The following is a 27,213-nucleotide window of genomic DNA, read 5'->3' on the forward strand; positions in this document are numbered from 1 at the left end:
GCATTTGCAAAACATCTTTTAAAAAGAAAACTTAATGAAAAGATAAAAACAGGTTAATTGTAGTGCATTTGGGGTTCTCCCAGATTAATAATTAAAATAGACTAATATGGAGGACAACGTTTGTGTAAAGTAATTACTTTTTGTTTAGAATAGTGGATGTTTCTTTTATGCTAAGAAAAAAGTTAAAGCAATATGGTTAATATTTAGCCAGTGTTCTGTTACCTGACACCTGCACATGTTGTGAATAGTATTCTTTACTATTAGGCATTTTACAGATTGCAAAGAAGTTTACTGTTTAGAATTTCCTCATATCAGTTGCTGATACTATGGAAGAATCAACAGTTTTGCTGGGCTGTTGATTAGCTTGCTGTCCGGTTGAACTGAGGCTACATGTGTCTCTTTCCCTGTACATTCCCTCCTCCCCCCCCAATCTGGGCAGAAAATGGAGGGGGCAGTGGAGAGACTCTGCAGGCTGCACTTTAACTGTAAAAGAGCTGCATGTGGCTCGAGAGCTGCAGTTTGGCCACCTCTGGTCTATTAAAGGGACTCCAGGGTTATTGTTGGTTAGGACAGGAGCATACCTGGTGTTTCTCCTCACTAGTAGGTTTTGAGCCCCTGTTCCTTCTTAACATTCCCTCCATAGACAGCCATACTGCCTCCAGCCATGTGTTTAGAGGTGAAAGTAAGCTGGTATGGTCCAGTACAGTGTACCAGTAAGAGCTGGTACACAGCCAACCATACCAGCTGGGCCTCTGATGATGGGGGCCAAAAGGGGCAGCTTCGCCTGGGCCTGGCAATTTTTAAAAGGGCATAGGGTTCCTGGCAGCAGGTGGAGACCCTGGCGCTTTAAATTGCCGCCAGAGCCCTGGGGCTCCTGGCTGCCGCTACTGCTACCATGGGGCTCTGGCAGTGATTTAAAGGGCCTGGAGCCCCTGGGCGCTGCTGCTGCACCAGCATCCGGAGCCCCAGGTCCTTCAAATTGCTGCTGGAGCCCCATCCCCGCCCCTTCCGGTTCACCCCACCACCCCGGCTCAGGACCCTGGCTGCCCTGCATACCGGTAAGTTACTTTCACCCCTGCATATGTTCTGCTTCTCACCCCCAAAGCCACTCTACTCCTCCCTCATCATGCACCCTACCTGTACTTTAATCCCTTCCAGTCCCCAGGTTTTAGCTGCCTCTAAGACATTATGTGTAGAGCTGGATTACATTTGTGTGGCATTTTGCCTGGAAATGCATTGTTGGAGTTCCAAACTATTTGTAAATTTGGGTTGAATTCAGTTTGAATATGTTTTGTGCGAGAAAAACCTTGAAAACAAATTTTGGAAATGTCAAAATGAGCCAGTTTGACACCTGATTTCAAATCAGATTTTTTAAAGTCGCTTTGAAACAATATTCAAAATATTAATTCACCCAAACTAAATGTTTTCAGTGTTTTTGCTTTGCAAAAAATAAAAAACATTTAGTTTTGGTTTCAAACAAAACAATTTTTTTTTTTTTGGTTCAGCTACTGAATCAAAAAATCAATGATTTGCTGAGTGTACTGTTATCTGTTGCAGAAAACCTCTTATTCTGCTCAGTGTGAGTCTGGAGAAAACGAGATGCCTTTCTTCACCTTTGCAGGAATGCTTGACCAAGGGAGTGAAACCCTTCCTCTGTCTTTGTGTACAGTATCCTGTTTACATGCTGGATTCCCAGCCATGCTCTTCCTGATGCACTTGCTCTTCCTCTACGGCCATATGGAGCAGGAGCGAACTCTAATAGGCAGTGCAAATGACTCATTCACATAAGTGAGACAACTTCCTCAGTTCCCAAGTTGTCTTCCTGATGCAGACCCACTTTGTCTGCTGTTCTTCGCGAAAGATGGGCTCCCATCCAACCCACTCCTGAAAGCACACTTCAGCTGTGAAAACCTGCTCAGTGGGATTTAATTATAACTAGTCAATTTTTTTTTTCAACTTTAAAAATGTTTCAAGAAGGGGAAAATCCCCCCCAACCCTCTCAATTCAGGGTGGTTTTTTTTTTATCCATTCTAGTTTTGAATTGCCTTCTGCGGGTCACATTGGAAGGCTTGTCAGCTATTTTTTTTAAAATTGTTTGCTTATAATAACTTTGAAGAGAGGTACTGTCCTAGTTACTATTACTTTTATTAAGTGAACCCTTCTGATCTTTCCAAAACAGTGTTGTTTCAAAACACTACTTATAGGAATCTTTCATGGAATTGAAATCAGTTACGTGTATATCTTTTCAGTCATTTATTTCTTTTCAGCATTACTGAAATTCTGGAGAATAAATGTTTGTTTCAGATAATTTTCCCTATAAGCACTGAAGTTCTGTGACATGAAGCCAGATTATGTTTGCTGATCATGCTGCTGATATAAATGGAAATTTCCCTTCTATCTATCCATGCATGTGAGAGAGGAGATAAATAATGTATTTGTCATATAAAATATGTGCTTTTTGTTTTGTTCCAAAGGATGAAGAAGAAGAAATCAAACTGGAGATAAATATGCTAAAGAAATATTCGCATCATAGAAATATTGCAACTTATTATGGTGCTTTCATTAAGAAAAGTCCCCCAGGACATGATGACCAATTGTGGGTAAGCTGATGTTTCCCCAGCATGCTTATAGGCTTTTCTCCTTTGGTTATCATTTGAGAACAACAGAAAGATCATATTGGAAAAACAACATTAATGAAATGTGATGTTTTATGAAGGTTGTTTTATTATAAATCACCCAGGCTGATTGTCCAGCCTTAACAAGAAAATCAAGCTAAAATTTGCTATTAATGTTTAATTCGCTATGTAATGTTTAATTCACCACGAAAATCTTAGATGTTTGTACACAATGAGTATGCAGAATATACAGGAAGACCTGAAAGTATTAGAATGTAAGCTAAATTCTGACTTATTTGGTGTATCAGAGACTTAATGGAATAAGTGTCATGACTGGATAATTGGTGTAGAAGGATATGGCTTGTTCAGCAAGGACGGGCAGGATAAAAAGGGGAAGTGTTGCACTGAACATGAAGAATATATACGCTTGTGCTGAGGTCCAGAAGGAGGTGAGAAGCAGACCAGTTGAAAGTATCTTGGTAAAGATAAAGGGGTAAAAAATAAATAGGGGTGATGTCCTGGTAGGTATCTACTTAGACCACCAAATCAGGAAGAGGAGGTGAATGAGGCATTCTTAGAACAAACAACAGAAATATTTAAAACATAAGACCTGGTAGTAATGGGGACTTTAAACTATCCAGACAACTGTTGGAAAAGTAGTATGGCAAAACACAAAATTTCCAGTAGGTTCTTGAAATGTATAGGGGACAACCTTTTGATTCAGAAAGGGTAGGAAATAACCAGGGGGACAGCCGTTTTTGACTTGATTCTGGTCAACAGGGAGGAACGGGTAATGAATATGAAGGTGGAAGGCAATTTGGGTGAAAGTGATTATGGAATAGTAGGTTTCATTATTCTAAGGAAAGGAAGGACTGAGAGCAGGAGAATAAGGACAGCAGACTTCAGCAGACTCACAGAACTGATAGGTAAAGATCTATGGGAAGCAAATGGCTAAAGAAGTTCAGGATAACTGCCAGTTTGTCAAGGAGACAATATTAAAGGCACAACTGCAAACTATCCAGTTGCAAAGGAAAAATGAGAAGAATAGTAAGGCCAATATGGCTCCATCAGCAGTTCTTTAATGACCTGAAAGTCAAAAAGGAATCCTATAAAAAAAAAAAAAAAAATGGAAACATGGACAAATAGCTAAGAAGTACAAAAGGATATAACTAGCATGTAGGGAGAAAATCAGAAGGGCTTGAAGATGAAGAAGAAGAAGAAAAATGAATTACACCTAGCAAGAGACCTAAAAGGTTCTTTAAATACATTAGGAACAAGAGAAAGATGAAGTAAAGTGTAGGTCCTGTAGCCTGATCAATTATTGCTAGTGTGCATACTAGGATTGTTAATTCTTCAGCTACACAGAAGTTTGTTGTTCGTTCCTGGATTGATGTGACCAACAACAGAGATGATAAATGTAAAAATAAGCTTTACTTAAAATCCAAATAAGTCAGCTTATTACTATAACCAAACAGCATAACACATACAGAGAAATAGGTTTTAGGATTGATAGCAAACTCACATATCCTTGAACATTATGTAAAACAAAGCCGGAAGAATTCAGTCAGTGGAGTATGTCAAAAGAAAGCGGGTCATGAACCAGTTGCTACTATTTCAGGAACCTGGTGCACCCAAAATTTAGAGAACAAAATCAGATCTTTTATACCCATCCTTTATGTGATCCTTGATAAGCATGCCCATATTTGACCCTTTCCTAGATCATCATAACCTTTATTTCTGTCCTTTATTTATGTGGTATTCCAGATAACCATAATTATAATTCTGATCACTGACCTCAGCAATTTGTGTCAATCAGTTTCTTACTAAATCATATATATCAGGGCAGTCTAGATGCCTACTTTCTATGTTACAAAATATTGCAAAAGCCCCCAACTGTCCTGCTATTTCAAGGTAACTTTGCAGGCATGCAGTGTACCTGTTTTTCTGCTGTCAACTTGTTTGTATGCAGAATGAGAAGGCACAACTGAGGCCTACTTTGTATAACTAAAAATCAAGTGTGTCACACTAGACCTTACACTGCATAAATGCCTAATATCCGTCATATTTGTGTTTTCTGATTTTCCCCAGCATGTTTCAAGTTATAGTAGCATTTCAAACTATCAACACTATATCCCTGTAGTGTTGTTACAAAGGCAGAACAGGGCATAGCTGAGGAGGAGATCATATCAAGAAGCCTGTTTTGCTTCAGTCCTCACTAAAAAGGTTAATGATGACTAGATACTCAACACCATATTAACAACAAGGAGGAAGGAACACAAGCTAAAAATAGGGAAATAACAGATTAAACAATATTTAGATAAGTTAGATGTAGTCAGGTCGGTAGGGCCTGATGAAATTTATCCAAGGATCTGTTAGGAGTAGCTGAAGCAATCTCTGGATCGTTATCTTTGAGAACTCACGGAGGACCAGTGGGTCTCAAACGAATGCTGAAGGGCAAACATAGTATCTGTCTTTAGAGAGAGGAACAGAGAGGACCCAGGGAATTATAGACGAGTCAGCCTAACTTTGATGCCTCAGAAGATACTGGAACAAATTATTAAACACTCAGGTGGTGAACCTTTAAAGGATAATGGGGTTTTAAGGAATAGGCAGCATGGATCTGTCAAAAATAAATCATGACAAACCACCTTAACTGGATTTTTTTGAGGGGGGAAGGGGAATGCAGAGGAGCAGCAGCTGTGATATATATTGGTTTTTGTAAGGGCTTTGACACAGTCCCACATGATATTCTTATAAGCAAACTAGGGAAATGCCATCTAGATCAGTGGTTCTCAAACTGTGGGTCAGGACCCCAAAGTGGGTTGCGACGGTGTTTTAGCGGGGGTTGCCAGGGCTGGCTTAGACTTGCTGGGGCTCAGGGCTGAAGTCCGAGCCCTGCCACCTGGGGCCAAAGCTGAAACCTGAGGGTTACAGGCTGGAGCTTCAGCTTTGAACCATTCCCTGCCCAGGGCAATGGGGCTTGGGCTTTGGCTCCAGCTCCCCTGCACAGGACAGTGACAGTCAGGTGGACTCAGGCTTTGGTCCCCCCTCCTGGGGTCGTGTAGTAATTTTTGTTGTCAGAAGGGGTTTGTGGGGCAGTGACGTTTGAGAATCTCTGGTGTAGATGAAATTAGTATAAGATTGATGCCCAACTGTTGGAAAGACCGTACTCAGAGTAGTTATCAATAAGGCTAAGATTTAGTCACGGGTATTTTTAGTAGAAGACATGGACAGGTCACATGACTTTTACTGTAAACATCCCTGACTAAATCTTAGCTGTCTCGGGGCCCCGGTGCTCTGGGGGTCCCTGCTGTTGAGGTGGTCCCCGGAGCCAGCCACCCCGGCCATCGCTCAGGTGGTTCCCTGGGGCCAGTTGTTGGGGTGGCCGTGGGATCAGCCACACTGGCCACTGCTGCTGCGGAATTTCACAGAGGTCGCAGAAAGTCACAGAATCTGTGACTTCCGCAACCTCCGTGACAGGCTCGCAGCCTTAGTTATCAATGATTCTCTGTCAGACTGGGAGGGTGTATCTAATTGGGCCCATGGATCAGTCCAGGGTCAGTACTAGTCAATGTTTTCATTAGTAACTTGGAAGATGGAGGGGAGAGCTTATAAAATTGCAGATGGCACCAGGCTGGGAGGCGTTGCAGGCACTTTCGAGGACAGGATTAGAATTCAAAACAACTTTGACAAATTGGAGACTTGATCTGAAATTCAATAAAGACAAGTGCAAAGTACTTCCCGTAGGAAGGAAAAATCAAATGCATAATTACAAAATGGAGAATAACTAGCTAGGTGATAGAACTGCTGAAAAGGGTATGGAGTTCATAGTGGATCACCAATTGAATATGAGTCAACAATATGAAGCAGTTGCAAAAAAGACTAAAATAATTTTGGGGGTGTTTTAATAGAAGTGTTGTATGTAGGACATGGGAGGTAATTGTCCCACTCTGTTCAGTGTTAGTAAGGCCTCAACTGTAGTAGTGTCCAATTCTCAGCACCACACTTTAGGAAAGATGTGGATAAATTGAAGAGAGTCTAGAGGAGAGCAACAAAAATGACCAGAGGTTTAGAAAACTTGACCTATGAGGAAAGGTTAAAAAAACTGGGCATGTTTAGTCTTGAGAAAAGAAAACTGAGTGAGGGACCTGATAACAGTCTTCAAATATATTATGGGCTGCTGAAAGAGGACTGTGATCCGTTGTTTTCCATGTGCTGTGAAGGTAGGACAAGAAGTAATGGGCTTAATCTGCAGCAAGGGAGATTTAGGTTAGGTGTTAGGGAAAAGTTCCTAAATATAAGGGTAGTTGAGGTCTGGAATAGGCTTCAAAGGAACGTTGTGGAATCCCCATCATTGGAGGTTTTTAAATGTGTGTCAGGGATGGTTTACATAAACATTCTACCTCAGTGCAGGGGACTGGACTTGATGACTTCTAAAGGTCCTTTCAAGCCCTATTTCTGTGATAAGTAACTGTTTTCTTTCCCAGCTGGATAGTAACACATTTCCTGCTAATGAAGCAGAGAATGTTGCCTTAAAAATAAGCCAGCACTTATGATTTCTCTTTTCTTTAATGCTTCTGGGATGTCCACACCATCACCATCTGCATTATCAGCACCATCTACATTGCATTATTGTCCCCTTAACAGTAACATTTTCATTCTGTGCCCTGATAACTGACAAGTATTTAAAATACAGATAACTATTGTACAGTATACAGTAAATTGAGCCTTGTAAGATACTTTTAATGTGTATACAGTTATGTTTAGTTAAAGCATGTAATGCCTAGGAATTAATCTGGCTTTCAGTAGTGCAAGAGATGTATGACAGGCATGCACATGTTTTAGAATCAGGATACCGTAAATCTGTTAGTTTCTAAATCAAATATTGGAAATCTCTAAGGGTGCTATGAACAGAGGGAAGTTGGTTTTTAGTGCTTGCACAAGTAGAAAATATTTTAAAGTTAAATGTTTTCATTTGAGTTTGCTTTGGGTAACAGTATCCAGCCCCTCAGGAAGCTGAGGCACAGATGTGCATGCAAAACCAATAGCTGTTCCTGAGCCTTGTAAATACATGGAAACTGCGGAGAGAGGGATGTAATGGTGTGATCAGTTTAACTCTTTAGCACTAGGCTTGTTAAGCAATGCTGTTAATGGAGAAAATCCAGATGCTCAGCATCAAATTACAATGAATAAATCAGCCATTGAAGATGAGCTATCTAATATGAGACATATTTCGTATACAGTAGGCACTCACTATAACACCCTTAGCAATAGTGAACCTTGGGCTATAGCAAACATGGTCCTTGGATTCCACCTCCAGCCCTGCCCACTGTGGTGGCAGTGCTGAGAGCTCCTCCTGCCTCAGGGCTGCGGGGCAAGGGCCTGACAGCTCCTCCAGCCCAGGGTTACAGTGGGGTGCTGCAGTGCACTCCTCCCTGGGGCTGAAGGAGCTCTCTCTCTCCATCGCAGCCCCATGCTGGAGTAGCTGTTTCTCCTCCTTTCACTATAACCAACCCCTGGCTATACTGAAAAAATTACTTGGATCCCTGGGGGTTCCTTATAGCAAGGGGGTACTGTATATCATAATAGAGACATTTGGTTTGGATCCACTCTCCATGTGGAGACATTAAACTTTGTCTTTGTGTGACATGAGCATTGTACTGAACATCACAGCGCCCATACCCTGAGCTCTTTTGCTGCTCTACACAAGTGTGAGTTTTTTGCTTGATACTGGCTTTGTCCTTATGTTTCTTTTGCAGCTTGTTATGGAATTTTGTGGTGCAGGCTCTATCACAGACCTTGTGAAGAACACAAAAGGGAACACTCTAAAAGAAGACTGGATAGCGTATATCTCCAGAGAGATTCTAAGGGTGAGGAGGATAGTCTATTGTGTCTGGAAAAAATACAATCCTATTTCTGTACTAACACAGGTGCAGCCTAAGAATGATGTCTAGGTTGAGCTTCTACGAATAAAAGCCTCAAATCGCTGCCGTGTAGTATAATGGCAGTCTTGCTGAAAAGTGGAGAACTGTGTCATGGGAAACCAGTTTAGAGTTTGAGAACAATTTTCCATATCGCTGTAGCCCACTGACTAATAACACCTCAATACCAACAATGACATAATAAAAAATGAGATTTTGGCTGACACTTTCAGAAGTGCTCAGTACTGGCATTACCTCCGTTCCTCTTGAACCCAGTGGGAGTTGAGAGAGGCCAATATTGCATGCCTTTGAAAATTCTTCTTTTAATATTTAAACATGAATCTGTTCCGAAATCACATGTAAGGCAGAATGCAAACTGGTGTGTTCAGTTAGGCACCTCTATTACTGGAGTACATTACTAAATAATTGTACTTTTTTGAAAGATGGCCGCCATCTACAGTAGTTTGAAAAATGGAGATTTTTGTTTCGTTACTTTTCAAATCTAATTTCCAGCTGGTACAAGTGAATACTGTCTCTTGATTTGACATTTGATTGCTATGGTGAGTAAAACTAGTCCAGCTTTCTATGGTTAATTTAAAAAGCAAAAACCCTCCCAACCTTATTACCATGAGTACAGTATGTGAATAGAATTGCTCCAGTAATAATCCCTGTAGTTAAGGGAATTATGTTAAAGAAAAGCATAAGTGGTCCTTACGTAAATCAGTGCTTCTGGAATCCACATTTGTCCATTGTGCATTTGTACACTGCTAGCAGAGTGATTTTTGGGGAGATGAGGGAGCAAAAGAAGAATCTTGGCTTCCTGCCCTAACTCTGAGCGATGGTGAAAAGTGCTGCTGTTGGGCATTTGGGCCCATTTTTTATTCTTGTTTACTAGCAAATAGGAATGTGGGTGACATGAATACCCGATGGCAGCTATATTTTAGTCACATGGATAACTGACTTCAGTATTGTAACATTTAGCTTGACCAATGTAAAAGTTACATTTGATCTGCAACACGTATGAGATTGTATGTAAATTCTTTCTGAAGTGCAACATACAATATTATGCACATTCTAGGTCCTCATCAGGTAAAGATGTGAAGCCACACTCAGTGTATAATAAAGAGAATGAGAGTTAGATGGGCTAATGGGCTTAAGATTTGTGCAAGTGAAAACCTAGGGGAACATATACCAAGTGGTGATGGGGCAACTGTTCAAAATTTGAACTGAAAGAAGTATCTAGTCTTTGACCTTTCTCTGTCCTCTTATTCCATCCCAAACACTCATGGACTTTTTCATATGATTAGATGTAAAGAGGTGAGAACACATGACTATCTGCCTGGCTGGTGCAGTGTGGCATGAGGCTTTGCAAATTGTTGTGCCAAGCCAGGGCAACCAGAAGCCTTAATTTCCACAGGAAATAAATTTAACCTTAGTGTTAATGCCCAGCAGATGATGTCAAGGACATAAAACGTTCATAGCATTAGCTCATAACCTCTGCAAGGAGGAGTTCCAAACTGTATTGTTTGTCATACTTACTAATGGTTTAAAAAAAGACGAGCCAAACTGGTCAATGAGTGTTTAATGAAGAACATGTGTTAGAAAAGCCTGTTTTACAGCAATTTACTGCTCTTTTAACCTTCTGTAACTGTAAAGTTAAAAAAAAAAAAATTAAAAGTATGTGAGGGGAGCATGAGCAAGCAAGATGATGCCACTAGAGAGTATAATTTTCCAAACTGATTGCTGGAGAGAAACCAAAATCAAGTCAGTTGCTGAGACGTTTGTTCGTTGCTCCACAAATTGCAGTAAACGGTAAAATACCACATACGTCGTCGTCCTCCTCCTCCCCTCCACAGGACTTGTGCAGTGTGATGCTTTGGGGGCATGTATCCAAGTGCTGTAGCCACAAAAAGCACCATCTGCCAGTAGGTTTTGTTTCCTTTGGACAGTATAATGCTCTTTTTTTAATGTGGTGTGTTTTGAAGGAGAATGATCAGAGATCAGATTTATGGAGGCTAAACAACAGAACTGCAACTTTGCAAGTGTGCTGTTGTCTGTTGCCAGCATCCTTTTATCACCAAACATAAATTGTGTACCCCCTTTTCTTTTTGTGAGATATCTCACATTAAAATATAGGTGGGTTGGTTCATTTCCCACGCTACATTCTTGTTCTTCTAAGGGTGACTCTGTGTGTGACTGAACTCCAATTTCATTGCATTGGAACTTCATGTAATCCAAAATTCCCTGAAAGCTACAGCTAAAAAGCATTTGTTGGACTTTATTTGTGTACAGTATGTGCACAACCTGAGGCCTTCCTCCCTGCTAGCTTATGAAAATGTAGGCAGGTGGCACGCTGCTAGAAGTCTACTGTGGATCAAGTTTCATGCATTCAGGACAGGACCCCAAGAGCCACTGGAGAACGGTGTGAGCTCTTTTTAAAACAGCTCCCAGGGTAACTAATTAAGTATGTTGTCTGTGTCAACTCAGACTTTTTATGAAACGGTTGCTGCAAAACTAAGAGCCTAAACCTAGATGTCTTCCTTTTTTAAATGAAGGGATTGGCACATCTTCATGCCCACCATGTGATTCACCGGGACATCAAAGGGCAGAATGTATTGTTAACAGAAAATGCAGAGGTGAAGCTTGGTAAGTAGGCAAGCATGTTCACTTCCTGGTTCATGTATGTTTTTTGCATGTTCCCTAACTTTATTTGACCTCTTAGGAGTGTGGCATGCTCTTTAGTACAGTAATATATCCTGTGTCATTGCTGCAGTCTGAGTCAGGACACTGGCCTTATTCCCTCCCTGTCTGTCAAGGAATCCCTGTCATATCGATATCAGTGGGTAGATCACTCCATGTCCTTCACTTATTCTTTGTATGACTCTACAGGTCAGCTTAGAGCCAGAATTGGTTCTGCTTCCATTGAATTTGGGCTTAGAAGCCAATCACACAAAATTAGGACGTAGTGGGTATCTTTTTGTATCTGCATTCAGTTCAAGAAGTGCTGGCTGCTCAGGCTCCAGACCCAAACATCTAAGTAATGTGTATAGCACTCACAACTGGTCTGAGGCAGAAAGTCTAAGTTAGTTCCAGACCTGGAATGCCCGTTTGGAACGTTTGAAGCTATTATCATTCCTGGCCACTTCTGTTCAAGACAGAGAAGTTCACATGAGATCTGTTCTTTTATCCCTGTCCCCAACCACTTACAAATTAATTTCTCAACATGTACTGTGTAGTTAGTGGTTTATACATATTGAGGTTAAACTACATGTTTGTTTTGATACTCGTCCTCCAGGCTCCACATGGGTGGGATGCTTCCATGCTGATTTATTTTGCCTTTTTCAGTTACTACACATTTTAATGTTGTGCATTTGTTCTATTTTAAGGTTGTCACCTTCCTTTTGGTGAAATATAGACCCAAGTTAAGGACCTCCTGCCCAGCAACAAATTCCTTTTAGATGGAACTCTGAAAGATGCCTTGTATGCTGGGATAAAAGTGTTCCGGGGAGCTACCCGTTTCTTGGTCTTCTAAGCAGGACACAGCAGCTCCTATACTATTGGTTTAATAGGGCTTGTCTACACAGGTTTTGCACTGATTTAACTAAATTGGTAGAAAAACAAATTCAGTTAAATGAGTTCACACCTAATACCAGTGTTTCTCAAACTGGGGCTGCTGCTTGTGTAAGGAAAGCCCCTGGTGGGCCAGGCTGGTTTGTTTATCTTCCCCATCCGCAGGTCCAGCCGATGGCGGCTCCCACTGGCTGCGGTTTCATGCTCCAGGCCAATGGGAGCCGCTGGAAGCAGCGGCCTGTATGCCCCTCAGCCCGCACCACTTCCAGGAGCCCCCATTGGCCTGGAGCAGCGAACCACGGCCAGTAGGAGCCGCGATCTGCTGGACCTGCGGACGCAGCAGGTACACAAACCGGCCCAGCCCACCAGGGGCTTTCCCTACACAAGCGGCAGCCCCAGTTTGAGAAACACTGCCTAATACGGATGCAGTCACACTATATGAAGGGGTTTGTATCTATATAGTTTGGTGCATTAAATTTACACGTACCAAAACAGTTAAACCAGTATAACCATGTCTGTGCAAGGGCAGTTGCATTAATTTAATAAAATTGTTTTTCTACCAAGTTAATTAATCAGTAACTGCAAAAGCTGTGTGTAGATGAGCCCCGAATTAGTACCTTTTGAACTGTGCTCCGCATTTGCTTCCCACTGTGCCTCATTCACATGTATTAGGACAGGAAGCAGTCCCTGTGAGCAGTACTTGATTTTCTCTCCTGGATTTTGGGCAGAGAATGTGAAGGACCAAATGGTGGCTGAGCTGACCTGGTGGTGCTGCCACACCATGAGAGCATCTGTGGAAAGCAGGGTCGCTCTGGATAAGCCAAGACACCCTGTCTCATGATCAATGGAGATAGCAAGTCTCCTTCTGCCCCCAAGACAATATGTTTGCATCTGTTTTCTCTGCTATGGAAGGGATCTCCACAGATAATGGGAAGACTGCACAGGCAGCCCAGTGAGAGGTCCTGAAGAGCTGCTTGTGTTTTTGCTCTTTCTCCTGACTTTCGTGGTCTGATGCCTGAGGACACTGGCAAGTTTGAATATTAACCTTAATAGTTTCTCCTGAACATGGCTCTTCCACATGGGTTTATTTTCCAAATTATCTTAGAGAAGTAATCACAGCATGTTTTTTCCCCCTCTTATTTTATTTTAATCTTTATTCCACCCACAGTGGATTTTGGTGTTAGTGCCCAGCTGGACAGGACGGTTGGCAGGAGAAACACATTTATTGGAACCCCATACTGGATGGCTCCAGAAGTTATTGCCTGTGATGAAAATCCAGATGCTACTTACGATTACAGAGTAAGAAAGTCCTGTTCTCACAGTAATAATATAGTGATATCTAGTGTCTAATAACCATGAGTGAAGGCAGCTCTTATATTTGTCTCTTACTTTGTCTCCTTGTATGGTTGTGAGAGTGATTTCTTGTAAAGGTAAATCTGTATAAGGTGAGTACAAAGAACAGATCGTTACTAGATGATCATAATTAATAACACTGTATTTGTAACTTGTACTGCAGTAGCTTCTAAGAGCCTCAGACAGGGAGAGGGATCCCCTTGTGCTCGGCACAGTACAAAATGTTATAGAAAGAGTTTAAGAAGAAATTTTGTTTTCGATTTCTTTGAATATCTTAGCATTTTAATTTGTTTACTATATCCTGCTTATTGTGGTAATGTCAAAACAATACATTTTAACATTTTGCCTTAAATAGAGCCCCCATCTGAAATACATCTTTTTGACAGAATAGAAGAGTTAAGTTACAGTGTAATAGAGAAGGAGCTGGTTAAAGCATGCGCTGTCCTGGTTTGAGAGATCATCTGAATGTTAATCACTGTGGCTGGGCACAGCTCTCCACTTTTGTCTTCCTGCACAAATGGTTTTACCACCTCTGGTTTGTAACCCACATCACGTATTTTATTTTTGTTATATCAGCCAGCCAACACCCCTTTACAGTCCCATGCAGCAATTCTATTTAAAGGGACGTACAATCATCATCCCCTTTTACAAGATAGAAGAGAGCTCTCTACACAGAGGTCTCCCATTACGTTAGCCTTGCTGGCCTTTCTCTTTCTCTCTCTCTTTTTCACTTCCTTCTTGTGCTTCTTTTCTACACTTACAGTTAATGGGCTAATTATCTCCTTAGTTCTTCCCAGCTGAGGCTGATCTAATAACTAGTCAGGCCTTCCTTCAATCAAGCCCCCTCCTGGAGTGGAGGGAACTAATTGGATTTACAGTGACCAGAGTGCTGGTTCAGCTGCTTGTTCTCACCACTCTGTCACAATCACATAGAAGATTTATCCATCAAACGATATATTTCTCCAAAAATTAATTGGACGCAACTGGTCCTGCACTGAGCTACAAGCATCAAATCTAATCTCCCTAAAAGTAAAATTGGCTTGATGGTATGTATACCAAATTTTTTTTTGTTTTTGCTACCTCTTCTAAAGCTAAATTCCTTTATAGAAGCTTTCTGGAAATCTCCTAAGTACCTTTTAGCTTGTTTCAGGGAGCCACAAGAGAGGGAATAAAATATGAAATGTGTTTTTAATCTTTACTCAGACTAGTGAACTCTTCAAACATTAAAACTAAGAGAGGTAGCTAGGAAATGTGAAAGTCTGTGATTATAGTTAAATCAAGAGCATTGGAGCTAGTGCATTGGGGTTGATACTCATGTTAGATATATAAATGTCCATGGTTGATGATATGCACACCTGAACGTCTAGCTAGGGGTACGTCTACACTGCAGGATTATTCCAATTTTACATAAACCGGTTTTGTAAAACAGATTGTATAAAAGTCGAGTGCACACGGCCACACAAAGCACAATAATTTGGTGGTGTGCGTCCATGTACCAAGGCTAGCGTCGATTTCTGGAGCGTTGCACTGTGGGTAGCTATCCCGTAGCTATCCCATAGTTCCCGCAGTCGCCCCCGCCCATTGGAATTCTGGGTTGAGATCCCAATGCAATGTTGCAAAACAGGGTCGCGGGTGATCTGGTAAATGCCACCTCAGCCTTCCCCATGAAAGCAAGGCAGACAATTCATTTGCGCCCTTTTCCCTGATTGCACTGGCAACCCAAGCATGGCACATGAGCCCCTTTGCCTTTGTCACTGTCACCGAGGTCGATGGCTGACAGAGGCAGTATGCAGTGCACAGAGCAGCATTCATTTGCCTTTGCAAGTGTAGCAGAGACAGTTACCAGTCGTTCTGTACATCGCTGGCCATGCTAAATTGGATGATCATGACGGTTTACAGTCGTTCGTACCTATCTGCTGCGTCATGGTCTGCCTGCTGACCCTTCTGAGGTCGCCCGGGGCGCAAAGACAAAAATGGGAATGACTCCCCGGGTCATTCTTCTTATTGTATCTAAAATAAGTCAGTCCTGCCTAGAATAAGGGGAAGTGTACTAGAGAACCAGTGTACAATCAGAACCAAACACAGTCCGCGGTCAGATCCCACAGAAATGATAACGCATGCCATTCTAGGGGTGTCCCTGAACAACCCCACCTTTGCTTCCCTCCTCCCAACCTTCTGGGCTACCATTGGCAGGTCCCCCATTTGTGTGATGAAGTAATAAAGAATGCAGGAATAAGAAACACGACTTTTAGGAGATAAACATGAGGAAGCACTTCAGCGCTAGAATTCCAGCGACTAAACAGGAGGGGAGAGGACGCAGCACACCGCTCTATGATATCAGCAGTAAGAATCTTGCTTTACACATGAAAGGAGGCTGATAGTTCAGCCCTCATTGCTAATGTAGAGGGTTTACCATCCGTCTTAGCCATCTGCCGGAAAACCGGATGTCATCCTATTTTACCTGGCGCCTCGGCGCAGATCCTCACGAGCCAGCGCCAAGACACCCAAAGCGATGAGAGGACAGCTACCGTCTCGACGGTTACCATCGCATCCAGGGACGGAGGAAGAGATGCGGCTGTCTATTGCTGCTTCCATCAACCAAGGATCCTAGCCGAGCACTGCGAGTAGACATAGGCTGACATTGAGAAAATCAAGATAACTGATTATTTTCACCCGTCTTCTTCATGGAGGCGGGAGGGCAGCGGTACAAATTGAACGAGAATAGACCCTGAACCACCCGGCAATGTTTTTGACCCTAACAGCATGGGATGCTCAGCAAGAAATGCAAATCCTTTTCGAGACTGGCGGGGACGTGGGTGCTGAATCCTCAGTGCCCCCCCTTCCCCATGACGCCATTATTCTGGCTTTCCGTATTGTCCACCAGCACTGTCTGTGGACTCTGTATCATAGCCTGGAGATTTTTTTCAAATGCTTTGGCATTTCGTCTTCTATAACGGAGCTCTGTTAGAACAGATTTGTCTCCCCATACAGCGATCAGATCCAGTATCTCCCGTACGATCCATCCTGGAGCTCTTTTTGGATTTGGGACTGCATCGCCACCCGTACTGATCAGAGCTCCACTCTGGGCAAACAGGAAATACAATTCAAATGTTTGCGGGGCTTTTCCTGTCTACCTGGCCAGTGCATCCAAGTTCAGATTGCTTTCCAGAGCAGTCACAGTGGTGCACTGTGGGATACCTCCCAGAGGCCAATACCATCGATTTGCAGCCACACTAACCCTTATCCGATATGTTAATACCGATTTCAGCGCTACTCCTCTCATCGGGGAGGAGTACAGAAACGGGTTGAAAGAGCCCTTTATATGAATATAAAGGGCCTCCTTGTGTGGACGGGTGCAGCATTAAATCGGTTTAACGCTGCTAAAATCGGTATAAATGCGTAGTGTAGACCAGGCCTAGGATTAAGCCCATTTGTCTTGACTAATAACTTTACATATTCCTTGCCCTGATTGAGATCTGTGGAAAAAATTTAATCCCTTTCAGGGTGGAGTTGATAAGACGTAAGGGTGAAGGTTAAAGTAAGATAACAGACCTCAATAGATAGAAATGATTCTGAGGGAGAGAAAACCCCCAAACTAATCTACATGTTTAATAATTAAAGGGGATCAAATGTAAAGGAATTCCATGAGGCATACAAAACCTGTGATTTATGCTCATGTCTCTTAAAACACTCCCTTATTGCTCCTGATATGAAGTAGAGGTACTTCACATAAAGACTTCTCAATATCCTCCTACTACATATTCTATTTCTTAGAAAATTAGTGTTTTACAGGCTTACTTTAATCATTGCAACTGATGGGTTGAGCCAGAACAAACTGGTGCCTGGTTGGGAAGCTTCTAGGGCCTGAAAATGGAGTTGTTCCATTGCTTGGAGCTAATGGTGAGCACAGAGAAGAGTTTGTTCACCCATTCCAGTATGTCTTGCCATATTCTAAGAAGATTATCAACCTGGAAGCTCTGAGCACTGTTTTTCTGAATGGTAGTTCTCTTCCCCACATCCTGAATGGGAGTGATATTGTCTCCTGTCGGGACCTACTGTAGCCCCTTGAGCTCAGTTCCATTCCAGGACTCTTCAGCAGTTACTTATTTTGGGTGTTCCTATGGTGGAAGAGAATCTCTAAACCATAGTTCTGATTCAGCAGGGAATGTGGTTATCCTCTGGTCCTAGTGGCTATCCAATGCCAATATCCTGAAAGATTTCCATTCCAGGATCCCCCTTGTGTAATGACATACATAATAGGAGACTGCTGGGATAAGGTGCTCACTCTGGCCACCAGTGGTCCATGGAACACTTCTTACTTTTCTTGGGCACATGGCTGGTTGCCTGTGTCTCCTGGCATTAGGAATTCATGCTGCTAAGACACGTTCTAATTTTATTGGGAAATGTAAAGGTAGAGGTTTGGCTGAACTGCCAATGAGCAATGATGGGCTCAATTTTTTTCAAAAAATCCCTACATAAAAATACTGTTAGATTATCAACAGCAGAAAAGAGTTTTTAAAATCTAATTTTTAGAACTATTTTATTTAAGGTTTTGTATTTCTGATAATTAACACATCTGAAAACTGACTTCTTGGTTTCACTTTTGTTTCTAGTCTATGCATTTTCAAAGTCTCATATGCTAGGAGAGGCCTGCAGTGTTTGGATTGCAAATACTACTGGGGAATGTTCACCTCTTACAATAAGTATATTCAGGGAAATATAATTATTTTTTACAGAACTTAACTTTTGGGCAATTATGAACTAATTATGTCTTGAAATGTCCTGATATGAAAGTGTTTGTATACTATTAAAAAATTACGTGTGCAGAATTGTATATGTGTTTAGATAACACAGATGCTGTATGGTATCATATCTGGCATTTTATATTAGGGCTAAAAGAAGAAAAGCCATTTTAAAGACTGTTATTTAAATAACCTTGGTAGCTGGTTTTAGTTTCTTACCTGCAGTTCATTAGTAGATGCCATTACGGAGTATGACAACATATCTACTAACATATGGTCTCTTTCTTTGCAGAGTGACCTTTGGTCATGTGGCATTACGGCCATTGAGATGGCAGAAGGAGCTCCCCGTAAGTGATATGTGTGCTTTTTCCTAAGGGGCTCATTAAGACAGAAACATATACTTATGAGTTGCTGGTTGTAATTCAAACCCAGTTTTGAGGTTTCTGAAAATGCACTGTTGGTGTATCTATACTCCTTGGTTTTTCCTGCACCATAAATATAAAATCCTATAAATGGCAACTCTCTTGATAAAGATACTACTACAGTGTGAAAGCATTACTGTGCAGCGATTGTAATTGTAGTAATGTAATAGCAATGACAGGACTATTTGGAAGTCAATGGGTCTGTAAACTTCCTGACCTTGAGATATATTGGTCTTTGGAATTGTGTCCACGGGGAAGTGGTGGAAGCCCTATTGCTTGGGATATTTAAAACCAGACTAGGATTAAAAAATGCTAAAAGTGTACTGGCTTGAAAAATTTTGCTCTGTCAGGGAGATAGGGCCTACTAAGCCATGCAGTCTTTCTATCTCTGATTTACATGAGTCTGTGTAATGGTAACATTCTTCTTGAACTCTGAAACTTATCTATTTAAATCTCCTCTTATGAATTGTTTTCGTTTTCATTGGACAGAGTAGAAGACTTTTGGAAGACAGTGGTTTAAATTATAGATTTAGCTTTAACACTGTCAGTGAACAACGTTTAAAAGCAGACTATCTGAGTATTTTCAGCTGTCAAGTCTGATGATTTTTGAGGGTAAAATTAAGAGGGTGTTGACTTTTGTCTAACCTCAAAATGGTAGCTTCATCGTAGCCCATGCTTACAATTCTGATTTTTAAATCTAACGTACAGCTTAGTGTTCTTATACACATTCATGTTTTAAGAGATCGGATGAGTTTTTCTCATAATTGCATATTTGCATGGGTCCAAATCTACAGAGGCTTCTCCCAGGATGAATCAACTAGCACAAAGCTAGCAGCGTTAGAACCACTATTTCGCTATTAGTTTGCATGTAACCATAGTTCTTTAGGTTTCTTAAACCACTTTTTGGTTCAGATCATGTGCATATTTTTTGCTCTTCATCCAGTGCTAGTCCCTATTGTATTCCACTGAGGGTTTATACATGTGCACTGTGTCTGGAGCCAGAGATTTTGGAAGTAGTAGCTTCTGTTGGTTCGTGCATACGCCCTTGGCTCACCTCATGGTTTTGTCTGAGGTGACAAAGGGAGGGGCAGACCGATCACATCCCCAGTGTCTTCTTACTGCTGCATGGTCTGGGTTGGAATTATTAGTGTCCTCTTGCATGTGATGTGCCTTAAAAATATACAATTGAACATAGTTTTAAGAGTAGTTTACTGTTTCTATTGTTTTTGTAGTAGTTTTTATTAGTTTGCTAGTTTTAGGAGTAGAATTAGGGTTCTTCCTGGGGAGTTTTGTTCCGCGTGGACCCTCCCACCCATACCCACATGCGAGTACTGGACTGTGCTGAAAACCTCAGTCTTGAAAATCTGTGCCTCCTGCCTGCATTCCTTCTCAGTCTGCAACAAACATCAATGCTGCCTCTGTTGCTTGAGAGAAGCTCACATTGCATCTAGGTACAGTACTGCCAGTGCTTCCCCAGCCATACCTGAGAAGGTTGGGCTCTCTGCCTCCGGAAGCCCCTCATAGAAGTTGCCGTGAGACCTCATTCAGACCCTGTCTGGGTAGCCTCTATTGTATATCAGCCTGAGGCTGCCAGGAGTGCACCTCCAGCTACAGAGTCTGAAGTCAGCGCTGGTGGCACCACCACTATGGACTGTGTGCCAGGGTCTAGCTGAGAGGTAAGGAAGCATGTGGCACTCTTCCCTTCAGTGTCGGATGGACCTGCGACAGGTTTGTGTGAGGGTCTCCTTTCTCCCTCTTCTCTGGACGGGCGATCATCACCGACGCATCCCTCATAGGATGGGGAGCGCACACATATCACATGACACAGGGAACGTGGGACCCCTTGGGAATCCAGGATGCACATCAATATTTCAGAACATCGGCCTGTAAGGAAGGCATGCCGAGTATTTCTCCCATCCATCCATCCCCATCGTATTCTTACCATGTCGGACACCACTACCACTTTTTACCACATCAACAAACAAAGGAGCACAAAATCAACTGCTCTCTGTATGGAGGTGATCAACCTCTGGAATTGGTGCATCACCCACCAGATCCTGTTATCTGCAGCCTACGTCCCAGGGGCTCAGAAAGTGATTGCAGACTCTCCCTCAGCAGACGATTTGTGGGAACTCCATGACACCGTAGTATGCGATATCTTCGACCAATGGGGGATTCTGACCAGGGACCTCTTCAACTCTGTAGTCAACAACAAATGCAGCACTTACTGCCCCAGGAGGGTAGTGGTCCCTTCCCTCTAGATGATGCGCTCATACTCTGCTGGTTGGACCAAATTAACTATGCCTTCTCCCCTCTACAACTCTTGCCACGAGTACTCCACAAGATCAGACAGGTCAGAGCAATGGTCATCTTGATTTTCCCATGCTGGCCCAGACAGTTCTGGTTTCCCAACCTACTCCACATATCAGCTGGTCCCCACTTTCTCGAAGCTATTGAGGCAACACCACAACAGGATCAGATATGCGAATACTTCACCTCAGGGTGTGGTATTTATATGGGCATCTTCTCTAGAACAGGTGTGCTCATGAGAGGTGCAAAACATCCCCTTGAGCAGCAGGAAAGAGTCCATTAGGTGTTCCTACCAGGCCAAGTGGAACCACTTCACCCCCTGGGCCCAGCAGAAGGGGCTTTCCCCAGAAGAGGTGCTGATTCCCCTATTTTTGGATTATCTCCTGCCCTTGAAGGCTTTGCATCTCTCCGTCACGATACATCTAGCGGCAGTTAGTGTCTTCCACTCTGCCATGGAAGGACCCTTTGTATCTACACACCCATTGACTACTAGGTTTCAGAAAGGCCTCATCGGAGCCATCGCACCCTACATCCTATTGCTCCCTAGTGGGACCTTAACCTCGTTCTGTTGGCACTAATGAAACAGCCTTTTGAGCTGCTGGCTTCATGTTCCATGTCCCTCCTTTCCATGAAAGTTGCCTTCCTTGCAGCTGTCTCTTCGGCAAGAAGGATAGGTGAGCATGGGACCATAATGGCAGACCCTCCTGTCACCACTTTCCATTAGGATAAAGTGTCTCTGAACCTACACCCCAAATTTCTGTCAAAGGTCATATCCAAGTTTCATCTCAACTAGCCCATCCACTTACTGCTTTCTTTCTGAAGCCTTATGCCTCAGAAAAGGAACGACAACTTCATACCTTCAACATCCATTGGGCCTTGGCCTTCTACCTGCAGAGGACAAGACCGATCAGGAAATCTCCTAGATTGTTTATCACTATAGTTGAGAGAGTTAAGGAACAGGCAGTCTCCACACAGAGAATATCTAAATTAAATTCAGGGTGCATTCCACTGTGCTATCAGCTGTCAGAATTGCCTCCTCCCTCCGGGGTGAGGGCCCCTTCCATGAGAGCCCAGACTTCGACCACAGTCACCCACTAAGATATGCTGGTTCAGGACATACATAGGATGGCCATGTGGAGTTCATTACATACCTTCTCTATGCATTATGCTTGGGTGCAGGACTTTGCTATGAATGCCTTATTTGGCATGGCTGTCCTCCACTCAGCTGTTCCATCCTCATCCTCACACCCTCCTCTGATGTCAATACTGCTTGTTAATCGCCCTCAGTGGAATACAAATAGAGATTATCATATGAAAAAGAAGAGGAGGTTACTTACCTGTAATTGGAGTCCCTATCTCTATTCCACTTCCTGGCCTCCTTCCCCTCTGCTGCGGATCCACTGGATTTGTGGAGGAGAAGGAACTGGAGACATGGTCGGTCCACCCCATCTTTTATCACCTCTGATGAAACCATGAGGTGAGCCAAGGGCACACGGAATGGACCAACGGACATTACTGCTTTCAAAATCTCTGGATCTGGATGCATGATGGACCATATATCTCCAGTTACAAGTAAGCAACCTCCTCTTGTTGTAATTAAATCTCTGTCACTTGGCTCTGTAAGCCTGTGTGTGCATTTCACCTGACTGGACTTGGTAATTGATATTACTTCATGCTAAACTGTTGGGTTCAGATTGGCCCCTCTTACAGAAGAGCTCACAATGGAGTCTGTTGGGGAAGGAAATGAGTCACAATGAACCCCTCACTGGTATCCTCTCTGGTCATTCCTTTAGGTTTGTGCTCCCTGCAGGATATTTTGAGAAATCCATTGCCAAGCATGGGAGTTTAGGGCCATCTGCACAGAGTCCTTTGCCCCCTACCATCTCTAGCCTTCAGCACCGTTTTTTCCCCTTCACTCATTGGCAGTGGTGTTGAGCTGAAGTTGAGATACCAGGATGTCCTCCTTTGCAACGGGGCCCCCTTGCTCCTGGCCTCATTTTGGCCCCCAACCTGCTATGTCTCTACCCCTGCCACCTTTATGGATCCGTACACTACGGAGTGCTCTTGGGTTTGGAGAATGGTGTGGGGACAGTGCTGCAGAGGTGATTGACTCTCCCTTCCATGAGGGAGATGGAGATCTTTGCACAGAGGTTCCCATCATGTTTGAATCTGAGGGGATAATCTAGGCCTTTATTTTTGGCTGCATTAAACTCAGAGTTAGGGGCAGAACTTTTGTCTTAACTTTTGTATTTCAGTTTAATTCTGCTTAATGTCATTCCCGTGTCCATCATGTGTAGGGGTTGATGGTGGGGAAATGTCTATGAAAATGAAATAATTCTGAAGTGAAGAGAGTGAAAATGCAGAATCATGAGAAGTGGAAAAACAACTGAACAAAATTTTATTTTTTTCCAGCCCTCTGTGACATGCATCCAATGAGGGCGCTGTTTCTTATACCCAGAAACCCTCCTCCACGGCTAAAATCCAAGAAATGGTATGTAGAAGCTACTGTGTTTTCTGTAGTCTGTTTCATGTTTCCTTTACAACATAGCACTTTCTTATCTTTTATTTCATGGGATGCTTTTTTGTTACAATTTCCATGAACTGTAAAATAATTTAGGCTGGCTAAAATCAATCTTTTATTATCTTCTGCACTATTAAATCAAAGCACAAAATGAGATGTGCATTGAGTATTTTTTAGCTCTATTTTTTTTTCAGCAAAATTTTGTCTTTTGGATCACGAGACAAAAAATGAGCTGTTCTGTTGACAGAGCAGCATCATATTAAGGTGACAAATTATACGACAGCTCAAAGACTAGACTTCTGCTGCATTCCTAATATGCAATATCTTTTCTAAGATACAGTATTATAAAGAAACAGGACAGCGCCTTTGACTTCTAGATGCTGAGTTGAAAGGAACTATTAAAATTAATGAAGGCTTTTACTATAATTATTGCAAACGATTGAAATTGTTCCTCTTGCCAGCTGGGAATAATCCCTTAACAATACAGGATTTTCCTCCCCATTATTAGACACAACTGATTTGTATGAAGCAATAATTTTCACTAGAATGAGGGTTTATGTAGTTTGAACATGATAACCTTAAAATCATCAATGAAAGCTTCAGCATTAAGAAAAGTAACACTTTACTGTGCTTTCTTCTTAAGTGAAGGAAAAGTGTGTGTGAGAGTTTGTTTCATACAAGAAATATGCCCTCAGTGAATGGAAATTGTATGACTATGAGGTTGAATGCTAGAGTCCTATCAAAAAATAAATTAGTAAAGTGATGTGACCAGTTACACTGATCTATAAATAATATAATTAACTCTGTTGACTTGGTGCACTGGATCATTGTTTGGAATGCTGGAATGACTTTCTCATACAGTAATTACTATTGGAGCATCTGTGTGAGTGTGTTTATTTTAAATACATTTTTATAAAACATGGAGTTTATGAATTCATATCTATTCATAGAGTTTTGAAAAAGGATGAAAAAAATGCTTTAGATGTAAGCATTTGTTTTAGATGTAAGCATTATCTGTAGTGTTTATAACCCCAACATTGCAGCATTTTGCTAGTGCATAAGAATCAGAATGTTAAATTGGCTAAAAACAGCAGTGGTACTGATAGTTTTTTACTTAGCGAGGTGAATGAAGGGCAAAAAGTAAACAGGATAAGTGATGAAAAATACAATTTTAAGCATTATTTTCACTCTGTTTCTCAAGTTTTATTAGAAACAGAGGTAAGGAAAAAATTATTTTGAAAATGTCTCTTTAAGCATGCCTCATGTACTCCTGGGGGCATTCTGCAGCAAAAAATTAAAAATTCTGTGCACAATATTTTAAAAGTCTGCAAATTTCATTTGTCAAAATAACACTGCATAATTGCCAGTTTCAGTTATTTTGGTTTAATTCAAAATACCTGTCAGCAAGTATGTCTGTAACAATACAGACACACACAAAAATTCCTCCAGGATTAGAGTGTTAAAGAAGCCCCTACGACAACCTAGTTCCTCCTTCTCTGCCGCTTATCACCCCATTCCCCGAGCCCAGCTGTTGGCCCCCCATTACTCCAACAACTGTCCCCCTCGCCCCCCTGAGTCCAGGGATCCAGAGAGAGAAACAGCCTGATGTTTGGTCCCAGGTTTGCATGGAGTTTCCTATGTGCCACCCTCTCCTTTCCTCAGGGCATTCTGGGAACTGCAGCTGCCAGGAACCCTCTACTTCCTTCTCCCTCCTCCCAGCAGTGTCTTCTATATGTAAGCTGGGATCTGTCAAGTCCAGTGGCCTCTAGTGATGGCTAGCAGTACTGCAGCCCATTTTTGTTGGGAGGAAAAGGAAATAATTCTTCGAGTGCTTGCTTATATCGATTCCAATTAGGTGTGCGCGTGCCGCATGCACGTTCGTTGGAAGATTTTTACCCCAGCAACACTCAGTGGTCGGCTGGGCGCCCTCTGGCGTGGCGCCGCTGCGGCACTGAATATATACCCCTGCCGACCCATCTGCTCCTCAGTTTCTTCTTACCGCCCATGTTGGTCGTTGGAACAGCTTAGCTGATCTCCACTCCCTAGCTATTTAGTCGTTCTAATATTTATTGTGTATATAGTTATTCTCTGTAGTTCTAGTTAATACTTTTAATAATTTTTCCTAAACGTAGTTAGTGTATATAGTTCAGAGGGTTGGGGATTAGCCCTTGCCCTCACCCGGTGCCCAGGCCAATGCCTGGCTCACCGGGTTTCAAAACCGTGCTCGGCTTTCCACAGGCCGATGCCTACAGGAGACCCTCATGACTCCTGCCTCAAGTGCTTGGGGGAGTCCCACCTCGCAGACAAGTGTCGGATCTGCAAATCCTTCAAGCCATGGACGAAAAGGGAGCAGGACTTTCGCCTCAAGCCGCTCCTAATGGAGGCAGCCCTCACTCCTCCACCTTCGGCACTGGGTTCCAGACATTCCGCAACGGGGAGAAGTGCCTCGTCAGCACCGGAGTGCGCTGGCACCACGAAGACATCTCGGCAGCCGGCACCGGCCCAGAAACCTGTCCAGCACCGCTCCCTCTCCCCGCGAGCCAAGAAGCTCAAAGCTCCTGCGGCGTCACTATCTACGCTGCAATCTGAGCAACAGCCTAAGTCGAGCTGCCGCGGCACCGACAATCTCAGCACTGTTGATTCCAGCCTCGCAAGGGCTGTCGAGTCCGGTGCCTTACAGCTCACCGGTGCATGCCTCGGTAGATCTAATCATTCTGACCACGCCAAAGACATTTTCTACGGCGAGGGAACTGATTGCATTAACGGAGCCCACCCTGCCTCAACCCCCGGCACCGCTGGTGCGGGTTATTCAGTCAACAGGCAAGCCTGCCATGATAAGACTGTCCTCGATTGGCATTGCCGAGAGGCACCACTCAAGATCTAGGTCCCGCCAGCGTTCTTGATCTCGTCACTGATCCCGACGCCGCTCGCAGTCCTGGTACCGATCTCCTTCTTGGTACCGGTCGTACTCGTGGCACCACTCAAGATCCTGCTCGCCGGCCTAATACTCCAGACACCGATCCAGCTCCCGGCACCGTTCACGCTGCAGCCGATCTCATGATAGAGCTTCAAGATCCTGGTCGACCTCCCAGCACCGCGCCAGTCGCAGGTCCCGGTCCCACTCCCAATACCGGTTCGGAACCCGATACCACTCTCCGGTGCGGCACGGAGAACAGTTCGCTGGACGTAGGGCTCCTCCCCAAGCGGTCTCCGCTCCGCCATGGCCATCGTGACATGCGTCTGTCTCATCGCACGCCGATAGTGCCTCCTACGGGGATTCGGACGTACACAGCCGAGTTCTACATGAGGCTCCAGGTCCAGACCCAAGTCCTCAACAGTGGTCCTTTTGGACGCCTTGGGCGTATCACCAGGCCCAAGGCGAACCCACGGTACAATCACGCTCCGCCCCGTCGGAACATCGTGCACCGGAGGCCACTGTTAGCCGCCCCCCTCCAGCGGGTACTGACGAATCTCCTTTGGCACCAAACCCTCAGGTCCTCAGAGACCCTGACATGCCTCCTGACCACGAGTCCATACATGAGCCACTTGTCCCGGGTCTGTCATCTTCCTCTTCCCCAGATGAGGTGGTAGCCGGGACATCCTCATCGGGCCCGTCCCCTATTGACCTCCGAGCCCACCAGGACTTCCTGAGGCGAGTCGCCTTAAATATCAATCTACAGGTAGAGGAAGTCCTGGAGGTTGAAGACCCTGTGATAGACATACTGTCGGCGGATGTGCCAACTCGTGTGGCTTTATCAT

At 43.3% G+C, this 27,213-nt stretch overlaps 1 protein-coding gene across 4 annotated transcripts in view; it reads left to right on the top strand.

Moving 5' to 3' along the window:
* MAP4K4 (mitogen-activated protein kinase kinase kinase kinase 4) overlaps nt 1–27,213 on the top strand; it is a 274,266-nt gene that overhangs the window by 170,183 nt on the left and 76,870 nt on the right. For all 4 annotated transcript variants that reach the window (XM_032793935.2, XM_032793938.2, XM_032793939.2 and 1 more), the window contains exons 4-9: nt 2,475–2,600; nt 8,375–8,485; nt 11,092–11,182; nt 13,275–13,405; nt 18,494–18,548; nt 23,346–23,424. In XM_032793935.2, coding sequence (XP_032649826.1) covers nt 2,475–2,600; nt 8,375–8,485; nt 11,092–11,182; nt 13,275–13,405; nt 18,494–18,548; nt 23,346–23,424 — 593 coding nt within the window. The remainder of the gene's footprint in view (nt 1–2,474; nt 2,601–8,374; nt 8,486–11,091; nt 11,183–13,274; nt 13,406–18,493; nt 18,549–23,345; nt 23,425–27,213) is intronic.

This window comes from Chelonoidis abingdonii, chromosome 1, assembly GCF_003597395.2.
Source record: "Chelonoidis abingdonii isolate Lonesome George chromosome 1, CheloAbing_2.0, whole genome shotgun sequence".
NCBI lineage: Eukaryota > Metazoa > Chordata > Testudines > Testudinidae > Chelonoidis > Chelonoidis abingdonii.